General features: G+C 39.7%; 1 protein-coding gene and 1 pseudogene across 2 annotated transcripts in view; one reads left to right on the top strand and one right to left on the bottom strand.

The window, feature by feature from the left end:
- Nucleotides 1–383: 383 nt before the first annotated feature.
- LOC108394526 (small ribosomal subunit protein eS6-like) lies at nt 384–1,217 on the bottom strand (annotated as a pseudogene).
- An 18,102-nt stretch (nt 1,218–19,319) lies between these two features.
- Nucleotides 19,320–23,421, top strand: part of U2SURP (U2 snRNP-associated SURP motif-containing protein) — a 63,659-nt gene continuing 59,557 nt past the window's right edge. For both annotated transcript variants that reach the window (XM_073232333.1, XM_073232334.1), the window contains exon 1: nt 19,320–19,471. In XM_073232333.1, the coding sequence (XP_073088434.1) occupies nt 19,427–19,471 (45 nt within the window). In that variant the 5' untranslated portion in view covers nt 19,320–19,426. The remainder of the gene's footprint in view (nt 19,472–23,421) is intronic.

Raw genomic sequence — 23,421 nt, forward strand, 5'->3', positions numbered from 1 at the left:
CAACTCCACAGAGCTGCTTCTGCCTACACTTCATAGTATAGCTCTTTCCTGCTGCTGTGACTCTCTCTCTTTGCTCCCTAGAGAGTCACAGTTACCCTCTTTCCACTTAAAAATGGAAGAGAAAATTTTATATGTTTGTTTATTTGATTAAGAACACAATCTGGATTTACCAATTTTTACGTTTCAAGGATTTTGATTTTATTCCCAAGATTTTGTCCCGTTTTCATTCAGTTTCTTAAAAAAGCATTTACACTGAAAAAGCAAAAGTCTCCTATTCTTTCTCTAATTTTTTTTGACATTTTCTTCAACTGTCCATTTAAGTTCAGAATTAGAAAAAAAAAATCAAAACATCTGATGCAATGTGCCCTCTATTGGTTAAAAAAAACACACTATTCTTTCACCAGCCCATTTTCTTTTCTTTCTTGTTTTATTTTGATGTCTGATCTTACTTATTTGTTACTCAAAAGAAAAAAAACCCTGTTTTTGACCAGATTTAGACTTAGATATAGGAGCTTTTAGAGAGGACACTTCCGCCTCTTGGCAATCTGTTCCTGGCATTTTTCTTTGGCCTCCTTCATTCTCTTGGCCAAAAGTTTTGCATCTCCTGCGGCCTCTTCCTTATTTTTCTGTCTGCTGTTTCTTCAGAGCAATACACCGAGGTCTGTGTTGCAGGACAGATGGAGTAACAGGATGCTGAATCTTAGGTTTTGGTCCTAGGTTTCTTACCTTCTTTGTTTAGGGACTTTCTCCCAACATACTGGCAGACATGATCTTCTTTAGAGAGGCTGAAAAGTTGGTGGGTTCTGCTAGCTCTTTTGGGTCCCAGGAGATGAGGCACAGTAGTGTCAGTGAGTCCAGGAATATCCTTCTCCCCTTTATTCACAATGACCAAGTTGAGACACTCAGACTGGCATCCACAATGCAACCCCAAACAGATCTGAGCTTGCTTTCTTCAGTCCTCCTTGGTCTGTAACAGAAATGCCCTTTCCTCAGTAGAAGGTGGACACGGCCATAGGTCAAGACACCTTGCTGCATGGGGAAACCTTGTTTGTCATTCTCACTACTGATTTGGGCTACATAACCCTCCCACTCTACCCAGAGCGTCAGCAGCGACCTCTGTGGCCACACTACTTGTAAAAGGTATGAAGTTTGCATTAATCATCCACTGCAGTGAGTTCCTGACAACCAGCAGCTGGGAAAGAGATGTTCAGCTTCATCCTCAAGTCACCTACTGCCTCTGAAGCACCACGAAAAAGAGCAGCCCTTCATTTTCTTAAAAATCAAGAACTCCTGTATTTTAAAAATCTGAGTGAGAACTCTTAAGTTTTAAAGTGAAAAACAGAAGCCATGGGAAACATAAACATAGTAGGTGTCTAAGTCCATTCCAGCTGCTATCACAGAAAACACCACAGATGGGGTGGCTTAAACAAGAAGTATTTCTTTCTTTGGGAAAGTCCTAGTTCAAGGAGCCAAAAGATTTGGTATCTGGTGAACACTCACTTCCTAGTTCGTAAGTGGTTGTCTATTTGCTTGCTGTGTCCTCATATTGCAGAAAGAGTGAAGGAGGTCTGTCAGGTCTCTTTCTCAAAGGCCACTAATCCCATTCATGAGGGCTCCATCCTTATGTCCTAATCACCTCCCAAAGGCCCCACCTCCTGATAGCATCACACCGAGGATTAGGATTTCAACATACAAATCTTAGGGGGACACAAACATTCAGCCCATTAGAGTAGGTACATTTCTTAAATCAGAAACAAATGGTAACTAAAGAGGATAATGATCAATAATGTATTTAATTTTCTTTGCTATCCAAGTTTCTGGACCCAAATAGACTGATCAAATTCGACTTTCCAATGTCTAGATTTAATTATATGGATAATTTAATTGAATTGGAAGTGGAAAACTAAACTATAATTTTAATTTTCCCATGAAAGAAACAAAGCATGCATCATAAAGTAAACAGACATTGGGATTAGTTAATGAAAGAATGTTTGGTTTTAGTAAATGATCTAAGAACAAAATTCATAGCAATTTTTCAAAATGTGTCACAGAATGTGATGGTCAAGGTCTTTCATTTACAAAGTGTCCTTGGGCCTGGTCACAGTGAACTGGGGTCTCTCTGAAGAGGTCTGGAAGCCTCTGGAGAACTGGAATTTGGTCTTCTGAGAAGATCACTTTTTCCATCAGGACTGAAACTCTAGCTCAATGTAGGATGAGTTATGGCCATCTTGATAAAGTGACTGACAATTCCACCCAGGTCAGTGGTGAGAAAATAGAACAGGTGTGGACTGCTTTTCAGGGAATAACATCAAGTTCCCATGCCTGTTGCCTTTGGACTCTGGCAAAAAAGCACAGGATATTAACATGCCACATTTTCTTGGATTTACCACCTGTGAAAGAGGCCGTTACACAGAGACGTGACCCTTAAATATGACTTTGTCCCTGAGCTAGCCCTTTCCTTTCTTTGGCTCTAATTTTTTCTGAAGTTGACAGTTCTTTAATGTTTTATGATGCAAAGGAACTGGTGCAGGAAGAGATGGAAGAGATGAAGGAGCTAGCATATCTAACTTTTCCTTCCTGGACTCCAGATACAGAGGTTTCAAATAATAGCACTTTTCATTTCAGTGTAGACTGTCAGTGTTGGTGGGCGAAGGATTTCTTTCATCATTGATTTATTCATGAAATAATTTATTATCTCCTCTTCCCTTATCTGCTTCCCTTTAAGACTTCCCCCACAGGCAACTATTATAATGTGTTTAATGTGTATCTGTTTGTATGTTTCTTGCAAAATGTATATTACTGTTTTGAGTGTACTTTTTAATTGAATGGGCTGTATTATATAGCTTATTCTATCCCTTTTCTTCAGCATATGCCTTTGAGATCTCTTTATATTGTTATGTGTACTTTGAATCCATTGCTTTTAACTGTTGCATAATACTCCATGGTGTTTATCTATTACTTTAACAACTACTTGCCAACTGATGGATATCCCTCCAATTGTCTCAGACTCCCTGCTACCACAAATAATGCTATCTCCTAATGAGAAAATGTATTCGGGATATATATACTCAGGGACAGAATTGCTGCATCATAGAATATGAATGTATTTGACAATAGTACCAGTACCAGATGGTCCTCTAGAATGGATGAACTAATCTATACCTCCCATAGCAGATGGCAAAAAAAGTTAACAAATTCTTTGTAGCAATTCCCATCAAAAGGTAGGACCTATTTCCCTTCCCCTTCAATCTGATTTGACCTCATGAATTGCTTTGTGAAACGTGGCAGAAAATACGATATTTGAATTCTGAGCCTGGGCCTCAAGAGATCTTGCAACTCCTATAGTTGAGCTGGGAGCCCTTCCACCATCATGTCAACAAGGCCAGGCTAGCCTGCTGGTGGATGAAAACCATGTGGAGAGAGAACTCAGGTGCCTCAGCCACCTTAGCTGAGGCCCCAGATATGTAAGTGAGTAGAGAGCAGTCAGACCAGAAGATTGGGCTGCTCAGCACAGCCCAGTCCAAATTGCTAACCCACAGTATTGTTATTTAAATTAAATGGTTGTTGTTTTAAGCCACTAAGTATTGGGTGTTTTAGTTAGACAGCAATAGATAAATGATCAGCAGTGTGTGATATATCTTATATCCCCACCAACAGTTGGCATTATCCAGTTTTCTAATTTTTACCCATCTTCTAGATATAAAGTGTTATCTTATTTAATTTGAATTTCTTTAGGGTTACAAGTGAAACTACTTTATATGCTTGGTGGACTTTAGGCTTCCTCTTTTTAAATTGCCTGTTCATATCCTTTGCCCATTTTTCCTGTGAATTTGTTGTATTTTTCTTTATGATGTGTAGTTCATGTATATTCTAGATATCAATACTTTTTCATTTTTAGACACTACAAATATCTTCTACTGTTGTGTAGTCTATTACTTTTATCCATGTTGGCCTTTGTTGAATAAAACATCTTAATTTTGTATGGAATTAAATGCATCAACTTTTTGCCTTATGGTCTGTGCTTGAGAAATTTTAAGAAATGCTTCCCAACTCCTAGGGTCACAAAGACACCCTCTAACGATTTCTTCCATTAACTTTAGAGCTTTCCCTTAGACAATCAGATCCTTCATCTTGAAACCATCCCACTATTTTAGAAGGTGAAAAGGGACTTTTGTATCACAGACACATGACCCTGATCTGGTGCATGGTGTGTTGGTAGAGACCAGGTTTCCTTTTTCCTCAGTGAGTCAGTTTTTCCAGCACCACCTATTGAGCAAGTCACGCTTCCCACCATTGACCCATGGTGAAACCTTTGTCGTACATTAAGGTCCCTGGGCAAATGGGTCTATGTTAGAGATCTCTCATCTATTCCATTCAATAATCTGTTCGTTCTTATGCTTTAACACTGTTTTTGTTTGTTGTTTTGTTTTTACTATGATAGGTTTGATATTTTACTCTCATGTTCTAGGTGTTTTGCTATGCACTTTTCCATTCCAGGTTTTCGCTGAATCCCCTTAGAAAACTGCAAGGTCTGTATTTTGATCTTTGTTTGTACACATAAGAAAACAGGCCCAGAAAATGTAATGTCATTGCCTAAAACTCATGTGCTATTAAATGGTGGATCTAGGTGGTAAACAAAGTCAGTCTGGCCAGAGAGCATGTGTTTCCTGTTCTACAACATGTCCAGCTGTTACTTCGCAGTCTTGTTTTCCTTAAGCTTGCTAAAGAGTCCTGACCAGTTGGGAAAAGGAAAAAGTCATCAGACCTTATCACTACTTTCTCAAATAACAGGACTAGTGCTACCAATGTTTGAAAACCCAGGTTCTAAGCTGTGTATTTAGGTCAGATGTGTTACAATTTTAAAAATACATCTCTAGGTGCTGGGAGTGATGTAGTGTTTTCTAATTATAGTATAAGTACTTTAATTCAACAGTAAAAAAAAAGGTCAGTGAGTCTAGGTCCTCACAATATAGGAGACAGTATTGTTACCCACCTTCTTCCTTCTTTTTAGCAGAACCCAAATGATGTGCACCCTAGTCAGCCAGGTGCTCCATGTAGGCCAGTCATGCTCCTTTTACTTCCCTTGCCGTCAGTGGGATGGGCATCAACCTGTTTCTGGTCAATGAGACATGAAGGGAAAGTCTGCTTGGGTGGCTTCTAGGGAATTTTTTTCTCAGTCTTTAGGAAGAAAGGAACACTTCTTCCTCTGGTGTGATATTGGGAGCCGTTGTAGCCATTTTGTGACAATATGGGGGAATTAGCCTGTGGGGCAGGCTGACCCACTGGACGTGGTAGAGCAGAGATGGAAAGAACCTGGATCTTGATGAGACTGAGCTGCTAAATTACAAAATTCTGCAGCAGTTTTACCTGTGAACTTCTTGATTGGTGAAATCATAAATTCTCCTTATAGTTTAAACCATAACAAGTGAGGACGCTTCTATCAATTGCAAGTAAAGATACCCTACATGTGCATTCTAAGATGTGTTTATAAATCCTCAAATGTCTCTATGTTGAGAATGTAAGCAACCTCTATGTGGGCTAAACATATCTTCTCCCTGCCCTGGTTCAGAACATGCACGGGACATGTGGAAAAGAAAAGTGGATGTATACCACGGTTTCCATATTCCTGTCTACTCTCCTTCCCTTCTCATCTCCATGGAGCTTACTATCTACTAGGGAAGATAGAAAAACAGCAGTATCATGAAGACTTACCTGGGACTGAGTATAAAATACAAGGATAGTGCAAAAGAGTGAGGGACCAACTTATCTGGGATGCAGAGTGAAGACAGAATTGCAGGATCAGGGGTACAGGGGTGAAGGGGGTTGGGACATTGGTAGTGGACTGAGCATGTCAGAGGGAGCTTGGGGTTGGGTCTTATCTTGCATAGTCATGGAGGGAGGAGAGGTTCTGGGAGGAAACATGCACCAACTTGCCCGGAGGTGTGAGTTGGGGAGGGAGACTGGAATGGACAGGGCCCAGTTAGGGGAATGGGAACCTTGGTGTACCTGGTACCAGGGAGTCAGAGCAGGAGAGGCAGATAGTGAAGCCAAAAGGGGGACACATTTCCTGTTCCCCCAAAAAGGTAAGAGGAAAGAGGGCATCTTTTTATTTGTGAAGTGATGTGATGTATTCCCAAGTTAAAGAAAGTATGATAAAACTCCTTTGTGACACATCAACCAGAAGAGGACAAAAACCACATGATCATCTCCATAGATGCTAAAAAAGCATTTGACAAAATTCAACATCCATTCATGATAAAAACTCTCAACAAAATGGGTATAGAGGGCAAGTACCTCAACATAATAAAGGCCATATATGACAAACCCACAGCCAACATCATACTTGACAGTGAGAAGCTGAAAGCTTTTCACCTAAGATCGGGAACAAGACAGGGATGCCCACTCTCCCCACTGTTTTTCAACATAACACTGGAGGTGCTAGCCACAGTAATCAGACAAAACAAAGAAATACAAGGCATCCAGATTGGTAAAGAATAAGTCAAACTGTCACTATTTGAAGATGACATCATATTGTACATAAAAAATCCGAAAGACTCCACTCCAAATCTACTAGAACTAATATTGAAATTCAGCAAAGTTGCAGGATACAAAATTAATACACAGAAATCTGTGGCTTTCCTATACACTAATGATGAACTAGCAGAAAGAGAAATCAGGAAAATAATTCCATTCACAATAGCATCAAAAAGAATAAAATACCTAGGAAGAAAACTAACCAAGGAACTAAAAGACCTATACCCTGAAAACTACAAGACACTCTTAAGAGAAATTAAAGAGGACACTAACAAATGGAAACTCATCCCATGCTCTTGGCTAGGAAGAATTAATATTGTCAAAATGGCCATCCTGCCTAAAGCAATCTACAGATTCAATGCAATCCCTATCAAAATACCAACAGCATGCTGATGGACAGTGACTGTAATGGGGTTTGTGGGGGGGACTTGGTGAAGGGGGGAGCCTAGTAAACATAATGTTCTTCATGTAATTGTAGATTAATGATAACAACAACAAAAGAATACCAACAGCATTCTTCAACAAACTGGAACAAATAGTTCTAAAATTCATATGGAACCACAAAAGACCCTGAATAGCCAAAGCAGTCCTGAGAAGGAAGAATAAAGCAGGGGGGATCTAGCTTCCCAACTTCAAGCTCTACTACAAAGCCTCAGTAATCAAGACAATTTGGTACTGGCATAAAACAGAGCCACAGAGAACAGCATAGTCTCTAGACATTAACCCAAACATATATGGTCAATTAATATATGATAAAGGAGCCATGGACATACAATGGGGTAATGACAGCCTCTTCAACAGCTGGTATTGGCAAAACTGGACAGCTACATGTAAGAGAATGAAACTAGATCATTGTCTAACCCCATACACAAAAGTAAATTAGAAATGGATCAAATACCTGAATGTAAGTCATGAAACCGTAAAACTCTTAGAAAAAAACATAAGCAAAAATCTCTTGGACATAAACATGAGTGACTTCTTCATGACATATCTCCCCGGGCAAGGGAAACAAAAGCTAAAATGAACAAGTGGGACTATATCAAGATAAAAAGCTTCTGTACAGCAAAGGACACCATCAATAGAACAAAAAGGCACCCTACAGTATGGGAGAATATATTCATAAATGGGAGATCCAATAAAGGGTTGACATCCAAAATATATAAAGAGCTCAATTGACCCAGGAATTCCACTTCTAGGAATTTACCCAGTTTAAAAAAGACATATGTACCCCTATGTTTATTGCAGCACTATTTACAATAGCCAAGAAATGGAAGCAACCTAAGTGTCCATCAGTAGGTGAATGGATAAAGATGTGGTAAATATACACAATGGAATATTATTCAGCCATAAGAAGAAAACAAATCCTACCATTTGCAACAACATGGATGGAGCTAGAGGGTATTATGCTCAGTGTAATTAGCCAAGCGGAAAAAGACAAGTATCAAATGATTTCACTCATCTGTGGAGTATAAGAACAAAGAAAAAAACTGAAGGAACAAAACAGCAGCCGACTCACAGAACCCAAGAATGGACTAACAGTTACCAAAGGGAAAGGGACTGGCGAGGATGGGTGGGAAGGGAGGGATAAGGGGATAAAAAGGGGCATTACGAGGAAGACAGGAAGCCAATTTTAACCAGGTCTCAGAGGGGACATCCTCTCGTGTTTGCTGTATTCGGTTCGTTAGAAGTCCATCACCAGGGTGAACCTACACTTGAGGGAGGGGCTTACACGGGCATGGTTGCCAAGGGTTGGAGATCAGTGGGGGTCATCTTAGAAGCTTCATACCATCTTTCTAGCTATAGATGCCTTTTTTTAAGCACAGAGTTTCCTTCCTTGCTTTTGTCATGCCTCAGCGTATCTTGGAGCAACTTTCAAGTTAGTGCATATAGGCCTCCCTGGTTCCTCCAGCAGTGCGTAGCATTTCCGTCCCGCCTCCACGCTGAGCAGTCTTTGGACTACATCACACAATCCCTTATTGATGGACAGTTAGGCTATCTTTTGCTGCACATATACTTTACTGGTGTGAGGATGCTTCTGGAAAGTAAATTCCTACAAGTCGAATTGCTGGGTCAAAGGGTATGTGCACGTCATATTTTGATGACTATGGCCAAATTGCCATCCAAGGGAGGTTGTACCAATTTATTGTCCAAGCCCAAAGTATAAGAATTGTCTACTTCTCCACAGGTTCTCGACGCATTTTTTTTCACAAGTTTTATGAAAAAGGAAAACAGAAATAACAGGAGAAAAACTAAAATCGAAGTGTGATAAATGGGACAAATTGGAGTCATTAATTTTTATTAACTAAATATGGAACAAGGCTCTGCTATTTGTTGGCTTTGATATGGATTTACCGGGGCATTTTCCTAGTGTAATATACAAACAAAACTCCTGGTTTGGGCAGCAGTGTCCCTGACTGATCAGTTTTGGCTCCTGTCAGTATAAACTTAGATAATGTCTCCCTCTGAGATTGTGTGGCTCTCTAAAAGCACTCAGCAGTTAGCTTATCGGATTCCAACTTCATCTGGAGGACATGACACTGATAAATATCAAACCAAATGTACACTGAATAATTATTTACTTTGGAAACTTTCCAGTTTGGGTCATTTTTGTCTTTCCTACTGCTGTTTTAAGCATTGGAAAGACAGAGTGTTTCAGGAAAGGAAGTCTTAGAGACCAGACGTAGCTCTCATCCACACAAACACCCCTCCAAATTCTGGAATCCTTTCAATAATCAGTCAGCTTCTGTCTGAATATTTTCACAGAGAAACACTTGTTTCATTAGGGTAGATAGTTCCATTGTTAAACAGTTCTAGAGGTTAGAAATTACGCTGCACATTGAGTTGAGATCAGAAATCTCTTTCTCTATACCTCCATCCAATGAATGCTTCCTCATCTGCCTTGGGGAGCAACAAGGAAAAGGCTTTGATCCTTGTAAACAGCTCCCGTCTCCCATCGCTTCCTCTTCTCTAGGCTGACGGGTTTCTTTTGCATCATTCCTTTTTCCCAGGAATTGATTTACCAACCCACTGATTCTACTCCCTTGAACATATTCCTATTTTAAGATTCAAAAAGATGTCAAGCATGAGGTCACTCAGCCCGTTTCTCTGCTGATCCCCACATGGGAGTAGCGTACTTTTAGGATCATTGACTGAGGATATGCATGACAAAGAGCTGGTGTGAATTCAGGTATGTTTTGACAATGTTCATGGCAGCCTAATTCCTAATAGTCAAAAGCTTGAAGCCATCCTAATGTCCATCGATGAATGAATGGATGAACAAACTGTGGTAGACACACACGATGAAAGTAATTCAGCCTTAAGAGGGAAGGCTCTTCTGATGCATACCACATTACAGATTAACCTTGAAGATATTATGCTAGGTGAAATTAGCCAGACACAAAAGGCCCAATATTGTATGATTTCACTTACATGAAATATATAGAGCAGTCAAATTTATAGAGACATGAAGCAGAATGGTGTTTTCCAGGGGCTGAGGGGAAGGGAGGAATGGTAAGTTATTATTTAATGGGTATAGGGTTTCAGCTTGGGAAGATGAAAAATTTCTGGAGGTGGATGATGATGATGGTCACATAATAATGTGAATGTCCTTCATGCCGCTAACCTGCATACTTAAAAATGGCTAAAATGGCACATTTCATATTATGTATATTTTACTACAATAAAACAAATCATAGTTGATCAATCACATCAGCATCTCTAAACATTTGAAAAATAATTGTACATGTATCTGAGACCTATTATCATACACTTTACAGTTAGTTTTGGCTCCCTGAAATCTTATCCCCCAGTAAGCCTCTGGGCACCATGTGTACTATGTGCCATTTGTACTGTTTCCAAGTTGATTAGACCGAGAATGAGCAGCTAACCTGAGCCGAACTCTTCAGACGCTCACGGCTGCAATGTTGGGATTTGGTTTCGGGAACTTCGTGTTAGCCTCTGTGTAGGGCTAAAACTGAGAGGCTATATGGTTGGACTCTCTGAGGCAGCCATCTTCCATGTTCATTCATTAATTTTTAAAATAATTTCTATATAATTTTCATGTAACACTGTTTACCTGTGTGCCAGGCACTGTTAAAGGTGCTGGGATTCCACCTCTCCCTGCCCCCTGGAGAAGCAGAGCAAGCCTGACTGCAAAGATATTATTTCTAAAGTTGTCTCTAATATTTTTGTTACCTCTAGTATTTTGTGGACTCTTCTCTCCTAAATGCACTACACAGGATACCATGGTTTTAGCACATTTAACTTTCCCTTCTAAAACATTTTTTTAGTGCATTTTTCAGCACCTGCACCAGCACAATTGCTCATTGAGAGCTTGGTTGACTATGACAGGATATTAGAAAGATTTTACTTGTAACAATGACTGTGACAAGAGTACCGAGCTCACTCACAGAAGTTCCGGGTTGTGTTCACCCACAAAGGATGGTGGGGGTTTTGGTTTACCATCTGCAGCAGCACCGCCATGTGGCAAAATAGCAAATAATGTTTACAGTCCACTAAGTTGACCTGCGTAGAAATTACACTATCCTTAAAAAAGTATTTTGTTAATTGGGGATGAGAGGAGACTCACATTATTTCAAAATCTGTACATGAAGGGAGACTTTTAAGTCTGTTCAAAATTGGGAAAAATCTGCATTTTCTTAAAGTGAGACAACACTCTGCTAAGGTCTCCATCCTGCTCTCCGAGCAGCTTCAAGTAACTCCTGGGAATTAGCCCCAGAGGAGACTTGATGGACAGACCACATCCTTCATGAGGTCTTCCCTGACTCCTCTCATGCAGTGCCAATTTTCTTTGTTCTCAAAAAACTACCTCTGATGTGGATTTCACAACATTAACAAATAAGCCTGCATGGTGCCTACGCTGTTCTAGGCACTGGAGATACAGATTGGACTAAAATTTTGGGCTTCACTTTTTGCCCTCTTTTTGTGATACATCTGTCTACTTTACACACTGTCAGTCCTCTGATAATAGGGACCCTCTCATCCCAACTTTCGTGGAACCTCATTTTCCACCCATGGAATTCCCCAGTAATAATTTCAAAACTCACTTGATTCAAGATGGCTGCATTTATTAGGACCACTGCTGTGTCAGTTTCCTGGTCAGATCAAAGCTGTGCCTGTCAACCTTGGACAAAATGACATAAGTGGAAATTTCATTTTGAATCTGTGGTAGGCTGAGTAATAGCCCTCCAAAGACGTCCACATGCTATTCCCCAGAATCTTTGAATATATTAATTTACATGCAAACGGTTTGTGGATGTGATTAAGTTAAGGGTCTAGTGATGGTGAGATTATCTGGATTGTCATGGTGGGCCCAACGTTATCGCAAAAGTCCTTATAAAAGGGAGGTAGTAGAGTTAGAGTTAGAAGATATAGGAACGGAAGCAGCAGTCAGAGAGGGGAGAAGATGTTATGTGGCTGGCTTTGAAGATGGAGAAAGGGGCCATGAGCCAGGGAATGTAACTGAACTCTAGAAGCTGGAAAAGGTGAGGAAGTGGAGTCACCTCTAGAGCCTCCCAAACAAATACAGGCCTGCCAGCACATTTTAGATTTCTGACCTGCAGAATTATTAGATAATACATTTGTGTTGCCATAAGCCACTACTTTTGTGGTAGTTTGTTACAGAAGCAACAGGAAACAAATATGGATTTCTGTTTTCCCTTTAATCCACCCTCCCCACTGCCTATTCTTCCTGGTGTACAGAGCAGGACATCTCTACTTTGTTCCCTTATTTTTCCAAGTCATTGAGATGTCCTGTTTTTTGTTAACACAAGCCTGCTAACAGTGTTTCTCTAACAATCTTGTCTGACCATTGGCATTCTTTGGCATATGCTAGAGTCCCTGAGTTTTCTATGAGGATTTAAAATTACATATTTTCAGTTTCATGGTTAGCTAAAAAATTAATGCATATCAACTTATGACCCCAAAGTCAGCCTCATCCTCATAAGAACACTAAAAGCATTCTCATTAAAGTCAGGAACAAGACAAGGATATCCATTAGTGCCACTTTCAGTGTTATTCTGGAGGTACTGGCTAATGTTATTTTACAAGATAAAAACAAAAGGGGAAAAAGAGTGGGACAAGTGGAGGTAAACTTGTGGTTATTTGCAAATGATATGAGTGTATACTTGAAAGCCCAAGAGAAAACACTGAAAAACTATACAAATAATAAAGGAATTCAGTTAAGTGGCTGGGCACAACATTAATGTATAGTCATCAGTTATAAACAATTATTTAGGACATATATAAATAATGGAAAAACATTCTATTTGCAGTAACAACAGAAATGATTAACTTAGAATTAAGGTAACAAGAAATATGCAAAGCCGATGTGAAGGAAACAGACAAAACTTGAAATAGAAGAAGGTATGTTGTGTTCTTTGATAGAAAGATTTACCAAGACAGCAATGTCAAAATAAAGCCTTATGTGCTTAAGACCAATGTAGTGGGACTTCTGTTACTGGCAACCAAATGAGATTGATTAGTCTTGTTTCATTTTCTCTTCTCTTCCTAACTTCATTCTCCATCCAGCCTCTATGTTGCCTTGTGGTGTCTCAAGAATTTCAGTCCTCATGGAGATTTGTCGACTCCTTACTGGTGGAAGGCAGGTCACAGGTTAAGTGAGGCCTGATCTCTGGGTAGTGAAGCCAAGCCCACCTTTGGGATGCCAAGGCATGGCAAGTGAGGACTCCCTGGGAGAAGTTGCCCTGTGCTACTTGTCCTGACTGGCCATGGCAACTTCAGTCCTCCTTTGTCTCTATCTTGCTCTCTTTCTCTCTCTCTCCCCACTCCCACCCCACACCCCAACACACACACTCACTCACTAAGGAACACCCATTTCCACAATTTTCCATTTGGACCATCCTAGGTTTTATTACTTTGTTGATACAATGATTGCTACATAGTAAGGGTGATCTTCTCACGAGGATTCTAGCTAAAATAGCAATTTTTATTATCTTTAACAGGTCATGAGCTTATTCTGGGGTTTGACACCTTTTTTTATTTTTTTTATTTTAGTATCATTAATCTACAATTACATAAGGAACATTATGTTTACTAGACTCCCCCCATCACCAAGTACCCCCCACAAACCCAATTAAAGACACTGTCCATCAGTGTAGCAAGATACTGTAGAATCACTACTTCTCTTCTCTGTGTTGCACAGCCCTCCCTGTGCTCCCCCTCCACATTATACATGCTAACTGTTATGCCCCCTTTCTTTTTCCCTGCCCTTATCCCTCCCTTCCCACCCATCCTCCCCAGTCCCTTTCCCTTTGGTTCCTGTTAGTCCATTCTTGGGTTCTGTGTTTCTGCTGCTGTTTTGTCCCTTCAGTTTTTTCTTTGTTCTTATACTCCACATATAAGTGAAATCATTTGGTACTTGTCTTTCTCCGCCTGGCTTATTTCACTGAGCATAATACCCTCTAGCTCCATCCATGTTGCTGCAAATGGTAGGATTGTTTTCTTCTTATGGCTGAATAATATTCCATTGTATATGTACCACATCTTCTTTATCCATTCATCTACTGATGAACACTTAGGTTGCTTCCATTTCTTGGCTATTGTAAATAGTTCTGCGAAAAACATAGGTGTGCATCTGTCTTTTTCAAATGGGGCTGCTGCATTCTTAGGGTAAATTCCTAGAAGTAGAATTCCTGGGTCAAAAGGTATTTCTATTTTGAGCATTCTGAGGAACCTCCATACTACTTTCCACAATGGTTGAACGAATTTACATTCCCACCAGCAGTGTAGGAGGGTTCCCCTTTCTCCACAACCTTGCCAACATTTGTTGTTGTCTGTCTTTTGGATGGTGGTGATCCTTACTGGGGTGAGGTGATATCTCATTGTGGTTTTAATTTGCATTTCTCTGATGATGAGTGATGTGGAGCATCTTTTCATGTGTCTGTTGGACATTTGAATTTCTTCTTTGGAGAACTGTCTGTTCAGCTCGCTTGCCCATGTTTTAATTGGATTGTTTGCTTTTTGTTTGTTAAGATACATGAGCTCTTTATATATTTCGGATGTCAAGCCTTTATCAGATCTGTCATTTATGAATATATTCTCCCATACTGTAGGGTACCTTTTTGTTCTATTGATGGTGTCCTTTGCTGTACAGAAGCTTTTCAGCTTGATATAGTCCCACTTGTTCATTTTTGCTTTTGTTTCCCTTGCCCAGGGAGATATGTTCATGAAGAAGTTGCTCATGTTTATGTCCAAGAGATTTTTGCCTGTATTTTTTCTAAAAGTTTTATGGTTTCATGACTTACATTCAGATCTTTGATCCATTTCTAATTTACTTTTGTGTATGGGGTTAGACAATGATCCTGTTTCATTCTCTTACATGTAGCTGTCCAGTTTTGCCAACACCAAGCTGTTGAAGAGGCTGTCATTTCCCCATTGTATGTCCATATATTAATTGACCATATATGTTTGGGTTAATGTCTAGAGACTCTATTCTGTTCTCTGTGGCTCTGTTTTTGTGCCAGTACCAAATTGTCTTGATTACTGAGGCTTCGTAGTAGAGCTTGAAATTGGGGAGTGAGATCCCCCCTACTTTATTCTTTCTTCTCAGGATTGATTTGGCTATTTGGGGTCTTTTGTGGTTCCATGTGAATTTTAGAACTATTTGTGCCAGTTCATTGAAGAATGCTGTTGGTATTTTGATATAGATTGCATTGAATCTGTAGATTGCTTTAGGCAGGATGGCCATTTTGACAATATTAATTCTTCCTATCCATGTGCATGGGATGTGTTTCCATTTGTTAGTGTCCTCTTTAATTTCTCTTAAGAGTGTCTTGTAGTTTTCAGGGGATAGGTCTTTTACTTCCTTGGTTAGGTTTCTTCCTAGGTATTTTATTCTTTTTGATGCTATTGTGAATGGAATTGTTTTCCTGATTTCTCTTTCTGTTAGTTCATTGTTAGTGTATAGGAAAGCCACAGATTTCTGTGTGTTCATTTTGTATCCTGCAACTTTGCTGAATTTCAATATTAGTTCTAGTAGTTTTGGAGTGGAGTCTTTCGGGTTTTTTATGTACAATATCATGTCATCTGCAAATAGTGACAGTTCAACTTTTTCTTTACCAATCTGGATTCCTTGTATTTCTTTGTTTTGTCTGATTACTGTGGCTAGCACCTCCAGTGTTATGTTGAAAAACAGTGGGGAGAGTGGGCATCCCTGTCTTGTTACCGATCTTAGAGGAAAAGCTTTCAGCTTCTTGCTGTTAAATATGATGTTGGCTGTGGGTTTGTCATATATGCTCTTTATTATGCTGAGGTACTTGCCCTCTATACCATTTTGTTGAGAGTTTTTATCATGAATGGATGTTGAATTTTGTCGAATGCTTTTTCAGCATCTATGGGGATGATTATGTGGTTTTTGTCCTTTTTCATGATGTGGTGGATGATGTTGACTGATTTTCGAATGTTGTACCATCTTTGCATCTCTGAGATGAATCCCACTTGGTCATGATGTATGATCCTTTTGATATATTTTTGAATTCAATTTGCTAATGTTTTGTTGAGTATTTTTGCATCTATGTTCACCAGGGATATTGGTCTGTAATTTTCTTTTTTGGTGGGGTCTTTGACTGGTTTTGGTATTAGGGTGATGCTGGCTTCATAGAATGAGTTTGGGAGTATTCCCTCCTCTTCTATTTTTTGGAAACTTTAAGGAGAATGGGTATTATGTCTTCTCTGTATTTCTGATAAAATTCTGAGGTAAATCCGTCTGCCCCAGGGGTTTTGCTATTGGGTAGTTTTTTGATTACTGCTTCAATTTCCTTGGTGGTAATTGGTCTGTTCAGATTTTCTGTTTCTTCCTTGGTTAGTCTTGGAAGGTTGTATTTTTCTAGGAAGTTGTCCATTTCTTCTAGGTTTTCCAGCTTGTTAGCATATAGGTTTTCATAGTATTCTCTAATAATTGTTTGTATTTCTGTGGGGTCTGTCGTGATTTTTCCTTTCTTGTTTCTGATTTTGTTGATGTATGTTAATTCTCTTTTTCACTTAATAAGTCTGGCTAGGGGCTTATCTATGTTGTTTATTTTCTCAAAGAACCAGCTCTTGGTTTCATTGATTTTTTTCTATTGTTTTATTCTTCTCAGTTTTATTTTATTTCTTCTCTGATCTTTATTATGTCCCTCCTTCTACTGACTTTAGGCCTCATTTGTTCTTCTTTTTCCAATTTCAATAATTGTGATGTTAGACTATTCATTCTTTTTTCTGTCTGTTCCTCAGACTTGTTCATTTCCTTGTTTTTGTTTTTTGATACCATTAATGTACAATTACTTGGTTAGTAAACTCCCCCTATTATCAAGTCCCCCCTACATACCTCATTACAGTCAGTATCCTTCAGCATAGTAAGATGCTGCAGAATCACTACTTGTCTTCTCTGTGTTGTACTGCCTTCCCCGTGCCCTCCCCCTACATTATGTGTACTAATCATAATGCCCCTTTTTCCCCCTTATCCCTCCCTTCCCACCCATCCTTCCTAGTCCCTTTCCCTTTGGTAACTGTTAGTCCATTCTTGGGTTCTGTGAGTTTGCTGCTGTTTTGTTCCTTCAGTTTGACTGTAAGTTTTTAAAGTGTATTTAATTAGGTGTTAATAAAAGGCAATCTGTTACTTCTTGCCAGGCAGGTCATAGGTGTCTGACTTCCTTTGGGGCTTTGCTGTATGATAAAGGAAAAAGGGAAGAAGTCTACTTTCCTTTATTTTTAACTCTTTAGGGGTAAACATTTAGTGCAAATTATTTTTATGAAAAGTAGGACTTTAGGATTTGAATGAAAACCATATATTGCCTTTCTAGTGACAAAGTCAACCCGCAGCACTGTCAGAACATAAGTGGGCACAGCCAATCGCACGTTCTCCGTTCCTCTCAGCTGATGGTTTCACTTTCTAATCCTAGACTGTAAACAGATCATTAAGATCTAGTGTGATGAGCATCCTGAGTGGGAAAGTATAGGTTCCTGTGGAAACAGGAGAGTCTGTTTCCATCAGGCTTGTTAGGGGGTGGGGGAGGGGTCTATAAGTTTTTGTGGAAGAAGTGACATTTTCAATAAAAGTGGAAATTGATTAGTCTTCAATTAGAGACCAGGGCCAGAATGGGAGAAGCAGCCCAGAACTGAAAAAGTGTGGCAGGATCTGAGATTTTAAATAAACTCATTGGTCTGGAGGTTGCAAAATATCATTCCATTTTGATTTCAATGTACAGCTCTTGTCACTTTCTGATTATTTATTGTTTGCTTATTTCTTGTCTGTTTTCCTACCCCCAGTCCCTCACTCCGAACAGGAGCATTAGCCTGTTTCCTCAGCACCTGGCACATATGACTGTCATCCTGTCCTGAGGGTCTGCCATGTGTCAGATCCTGTTCTCCTCCTTCACCACCACCCCTTCACCACCCCAACCTCCCCACTCTCTGCCCCCAACACCATCCAAAACACACAAGATTCAGCTTCTTTTTTAATGGAGGCTCAAATGCTTCCTCCTCTGTGAAACCTCCCCGGCCTCCTTACCCCACCCCTCCCCTCAGAGTTAATTACTTCTTTGAGAGTTTTCACAACTATTGATCCACCCTTTAAGCATCAAGTTAATTCTGCATAGTTAGTTTCTTGTTCCCTTGTTTCTCTTCCCCACTTCTCATTGTTTTAAATCATATTAAGTATTTTTGTCTCTGGAAGCCTCTCAACACTTCGGGCAGAGTTTTATAAATAAAACAGGGCTCAAAAATAATTTGAATAAATGAAATAGGGAGAGAAGGTCATGAACTCTTCTTCCGCTCTCCCCAAGTCCTCAGAGCAGTCTTTGAAAATCTGACTATATCACAGCCCTACTTAACCCTGTTGAAGGCCACTCTTTTTTCTCAGAAAGAATTCTAACTGCTATGTCCACTGGCTATGTCAGGACCCTGTGTGAATTTGCTTCCATCTATCTTTGCAGCCATGTCCCTCCCTACACCCTATCTAGTAAAACTTGGCTGCTTATGGTGACCGTACAACGAAAAATGCGCTGTACTTAATACTACCAGGCTTCAGCTACTCCGTCTGTCTGGAATGTCCTTTCCATTTTCCTTGCCTGGCTCAGGTTCTGGCTTGACCTTCTCAAGCAGGCTTTCCTTCTTTGAATACAGGTCGTATTAAGAACTTTAAAAAATACTAAGTCCAGAAAAGTTTATGGTGCTCACCTCCATTTATGTGATTAAAAATGAAAACATGCTAAACTGTAAAATATAATTCTTAAATGACACACAGCTTCTATGTATGCTAGATTCATAGTACCGTCAATTTATGATTTTCTCTCATTCATATTCTCTGCATGTACCCAATTGTGGACGCCCTAAGCAGTCGGTTGGTTCAAACTCTCTTTCTCGGTAACTTGAACAGATTGCCAGGTCTGCCTTTTGCACTTGGGTGTGAAACCCCGAGGTGGCGCGAACTCCATCTTTGCCCGTGGAGCGCCGGACACACAATCGGCTCCAGACTTATTTTCTGAGTTGCAGTAAAATCTCTTCCTTTGCATTTCTTCTTTAAGGAGCCTTTCCTTCCTTGCCCAGGAAATACAACTGGCTCGCACCTATCAAGGGCTGGGAAAAGGGTGAAATAACCTTTGGCCGTGAAAGTTAGGACAAGTAGAGTCTAAATTATCTGACTGAATGATAAAATCAGCAGCTGAGATATCTCCCAAAAACCAGTGCGGTAGGCGGGGCCAGGGAGATTACTGACGCCGGAAGTCCTGTGGAGCACCTCCTCTTTAAGCCCCTCCCTCGGCAGTCGTCTAACTCAGCCTTGCAAGCTTCTCTGGCGGGCTCGGCTGAGATCTGCTTTTTCGGCGCTCGACTCGCTCGTGCTGCAACCGCCCTCGAAGGAGGGGCAAAGCTCAAGATGGCGGACAAAACGCCAGGCGGATCTCAGAAGGCCAGTTCAAAGGTAATTTCTTACAGGACTTCGTAAGTCAGTGAGTCTATCACTGTTGTCTGGGACCTGCAGACGCTTCTGACCAGCGGGAGGAGGTTGGGGTGGGAGTCCGCGTTCCGGTGGCGATGTAGGCCGGGGCGCCGACGCACCGTGGTGCGCAGGTTGAGAGGCCTGCAGTCTTCCCTTAGTCCCGGTCTGGATTGGGCTCGAGACTGGCGGGACCAGGGGTGGTGGCGCGAGTAGTTTGGCTCGCGCTTGCCACTGGAGTGAAATCAGGGGATTTTGGTTGAGGTCCCAAGCCGAAAGAACGCGCCTCGTACACCTGGCTTGTTGCGCTCTGAATCCGCCGGACGGCCCCTTGGAGAGGCGGGAATCGTTTCCCCATACTTCAGTGTCTGCCTCTTTCCGTGGTTTTTGGATCTCACGCGCTTCCGGCCTTCTATAGTTTCTCTCGTGCCCTCCAGGGAATAAATAACCTTTAGGGCCGCAAGTTGTGAGAGGCGGACCAGTAGTGGAGGACACAGGGTGCGAAGTGCAGAGGCGGGAGCGGCTCTGCTTTACGGGGCTCCATGTCCAAGGTTAATGCTAGGCTCTCTCTCCACGTGGTCTTACCTCACTTAAGAGGAAGTGCAAAATCGCGTCTTTTAAGGGTTCATTTTCCAGGACCCCGTGTCTCCTGTATCTCCATGTTGTGTGTGCCACTGAAAAGAGAACTTCCGTAGACTTGGAAGCCACGTAAGATTAGTATATATCTTTGGAGTGTGTTACAGGGAGCCGTGTGTACCTATTGTGAAACCACTGAACTGTAGAAGTAGGTTTAGCGCTAGGTAGGTTGTGGTTAACATCATTTCTTCATTGCCATCTTGGGTGAGTTTTTTTCTTTGAATTTCACATCTCGAACACGATATGACAAATAATAGGTACTACTCAAAGTAATTGTTAAGTTTTTGTTGCTGATGCAAGAAGTGTAAAAATTAAAGGTTCTAGGGACTCTTGTGTCTTAAGGAATATGTAAGATTGTAAGTCGGATATTAGGAGATGAAGTTTACGGTAGACGGGGCGAGCTTTGCGTTTACAGTTCTGAGAAACAACCCATTTTATACTGGCTTTCTCAACTTACAATAAATCTTAATCTTACGCCTTTTGGTGAGTGGTGCTCACAATTTTAGTTCGCTTTTAGGAATGGCTTTCCCAGACATCCTTTAGTTATATGGAAACTATGGTACAGGGCCAATTTTAGCTGGATGTACAGCATGTTTGCTGCTTCACTCCTTGATAATTTCCCCTGTACATTTCCCCTTGGCGAGGAGGGGAATAGTTGGATACATCCTTCTGCCCAGTTTCTCAGTAGACTTATAATAAAAACAGCTCTGTTTACTATTAGGGAGTTATTACTAAAGCTAGCTATATTCATAAATAATTCATGCATAAGCTTCACAATTTTTGTTTCTTATCAAAGTAGTATTTTAAGTATCTCCTATATGAGGCCTTGGATACATTGAAAACATTTTGAGGTATATGGTCAGGCTTCCTTCTGTGATAGCACTTCTCATGGCTTGTGAGTGTGTAGTTGGGTGTTCGCTATAAGTAAATTGTTGGATCTTCCAGTAAACTTTTTTTTTTTCTGTTTGAAATTTCTGTTGAATATATATATTTCTGTTTGAAATATATATATATATATATATATATTTTAAGGTATGATTGATATACACTCTTATGAAGGTTTCACATGAAAAAACAATATGGTTACTACATTTACCCATATTTTCAAGTCCCCACTCATACCCCAATGCAGTCACTGTACATCAGTGTAGTAAGATGCCACAGATCCACTATGTGCCTTCTCTGTGCTGCACATCTTCCAGTAGTCTTTAAAGTTTATTTTACTTTAGATTACCATTCGTTGATTCTGTTAAGTGATTTCCTTCTGATGTCTGTAAAAGGAATCAGAATATATCAGGACTCGTGATATTGACCTGATTTTCTCCACTAATATGGAGGCTGCATGATGTAGTGGGAAGATTACAGATTTTGATAAAAGAGATTTATATTCAGATCTTGACTTGGTAATTCATTATATTTGCGATGTTAAGGTGAATTGCTTAAACTCTCAGGCATCAATTTTTTTGTTTGAAATATGGATATAATCCCTTTTTCAAAGGGTTGATGTAAGAATTAAATGAGTTAATAAGGACTTAATCAGACTAAGTTCCTTTCCCTCCTACTTTTTGTTCTTCAAGGAAATAAAAAGATCTTACTTTAAAAAATGTCAGGATAAATTCTAATCCTGAGATTAAGAATCTAAGTCATCACCTGTCATGATAATTGCCTGGATTGCTGTTTTTATTTCTAACTCAAGTCCAGAATTTATTGAAGGGAGCATAAGATTTTAGCTAATACTACAGAATTTGGAATCTAGTGTTTGATATTTGTGGTTTGATTTCCCTTCCTCTGGGGGAGAGCGGATGAGTGACATTCTACAATACGGATGGAGTTGACAGATTCTTCTGTTTCATGCTCATTCTCTTCCTCTTTGGTAGTTAAATTCCTTTTGATAGGAGTAGGGATGCTTGTTAGTCATGTTCCTAGATATTAAGGAAAATGTTAATTTAAAAAATGTACAAAGGGTTGTAATGTACAGTATGGTGAGTATAGTTAACTAGTACTGCATTGCATATTTGAAAGTTGCTAAGAGATCTTAAAAGTTCTCATCACAAGAAAAAAATTCTGTTAACTATGGTGATGGATGTTAACTAGATTCATTTTGGTGGTCATTTCATAATATATACAAATATCGAATCATGTTGTAATCTGAAAGTAATATACTGTTGTATGTCAATTATACCTAAGTAAGAATAAATTTAAAAATATGCAATACACAGGATTTCTGCTATGGACAATGGCAGAATTAACTGATGTATTTTAATATGCAACAGATTAAATTAATCAACCTCTATAGTCTAGCTTTAAAAATTACATTGTATAGTCAAATGACTTAACCTTCATGTGTAGTTGTCCCCTATTGAAGAGACTCCATGTCCTGTGACTTTCTTTGTAATCTTTCTGTAATTTTCATTTTAAAGAATGGCAAGTGTAGAAATAAGTAAATGTTTTAGGAATAAACTAAATTTTCCAGTGCATTTATTCCTGTTTATCACCAGACTAACATATTGCTCTGAGAAAGGGATATTGGGGCCATGTGGTAGCTTTGATTTTGGGAGGAGGTCCAGTAATTGTTTGCTAAACATATTTCCTTAGAAGTTAATTTATAAAAAAAGTTAGTTTTGATTTTTAAGAGTTGTTTTGTTTGCTTGTTCAGCGAAGTGAGGATATGAAAAGAATGTGGTATTTTCTTTCCTTCTGCATCTCCTGCTGGTGATGTTGCTCACGTAATGGAATTGTGTGCCATTATTTCACTCTGTGACAGTGCTTATTTTTGCCATGTTGTCAAAAACTGGGTTAGAGAGGTAAATTAACAAGATAGAAAATTGTGCTGGCTTCCTTGGACGTCCATTGTGTTAAATTGGTTTGGGAAGTATTTTGATTGACTGCTGATTAATGTAAGTATTTCACTTGTAAGAAATGACGTAAATGAGGATCCAGTCAAGGCTTGTGATCCTTAGGCATTTGTTACTGCCTATATACACTTTTTTGGTGGTACCTGAAGATATGCAAGATTTAAATATCATTAAAAAACTCCAAACGAAACACAGACCTTGAAAACTAGGTTCTTCATGGTTTGCCGGTTTTATTTTAAACTGAATATTTATTATGATGTGGTTTTAGCCTTAGAGTACAAGGCAGTTAGTTTTATTGGGTGGAAGGTTTTGGTTTTGGTGGAGAGTGGAGTTAAGAACTTAAGTTTTGATTGGTGCTGTTTGGAAACGAGTATTTGCAGCACTGGTGCTTGAATAGACTGTTGATACGGTTTTAAAAAATTCTTAAAGTGAATTCTTAGAGTG

This window comes from Manis javanica, chromosome 3, assembly GCF_040802235.1.
Source record: "Manis javanica isolate MJ-LG chromosome 3, MJ_LKY, whole genome shotgun sequence".
NCBI lineage: Eukaryota > Metazoa > Chordata > Mammalia > Pholidota > Manidae > Manis > Manis javanica.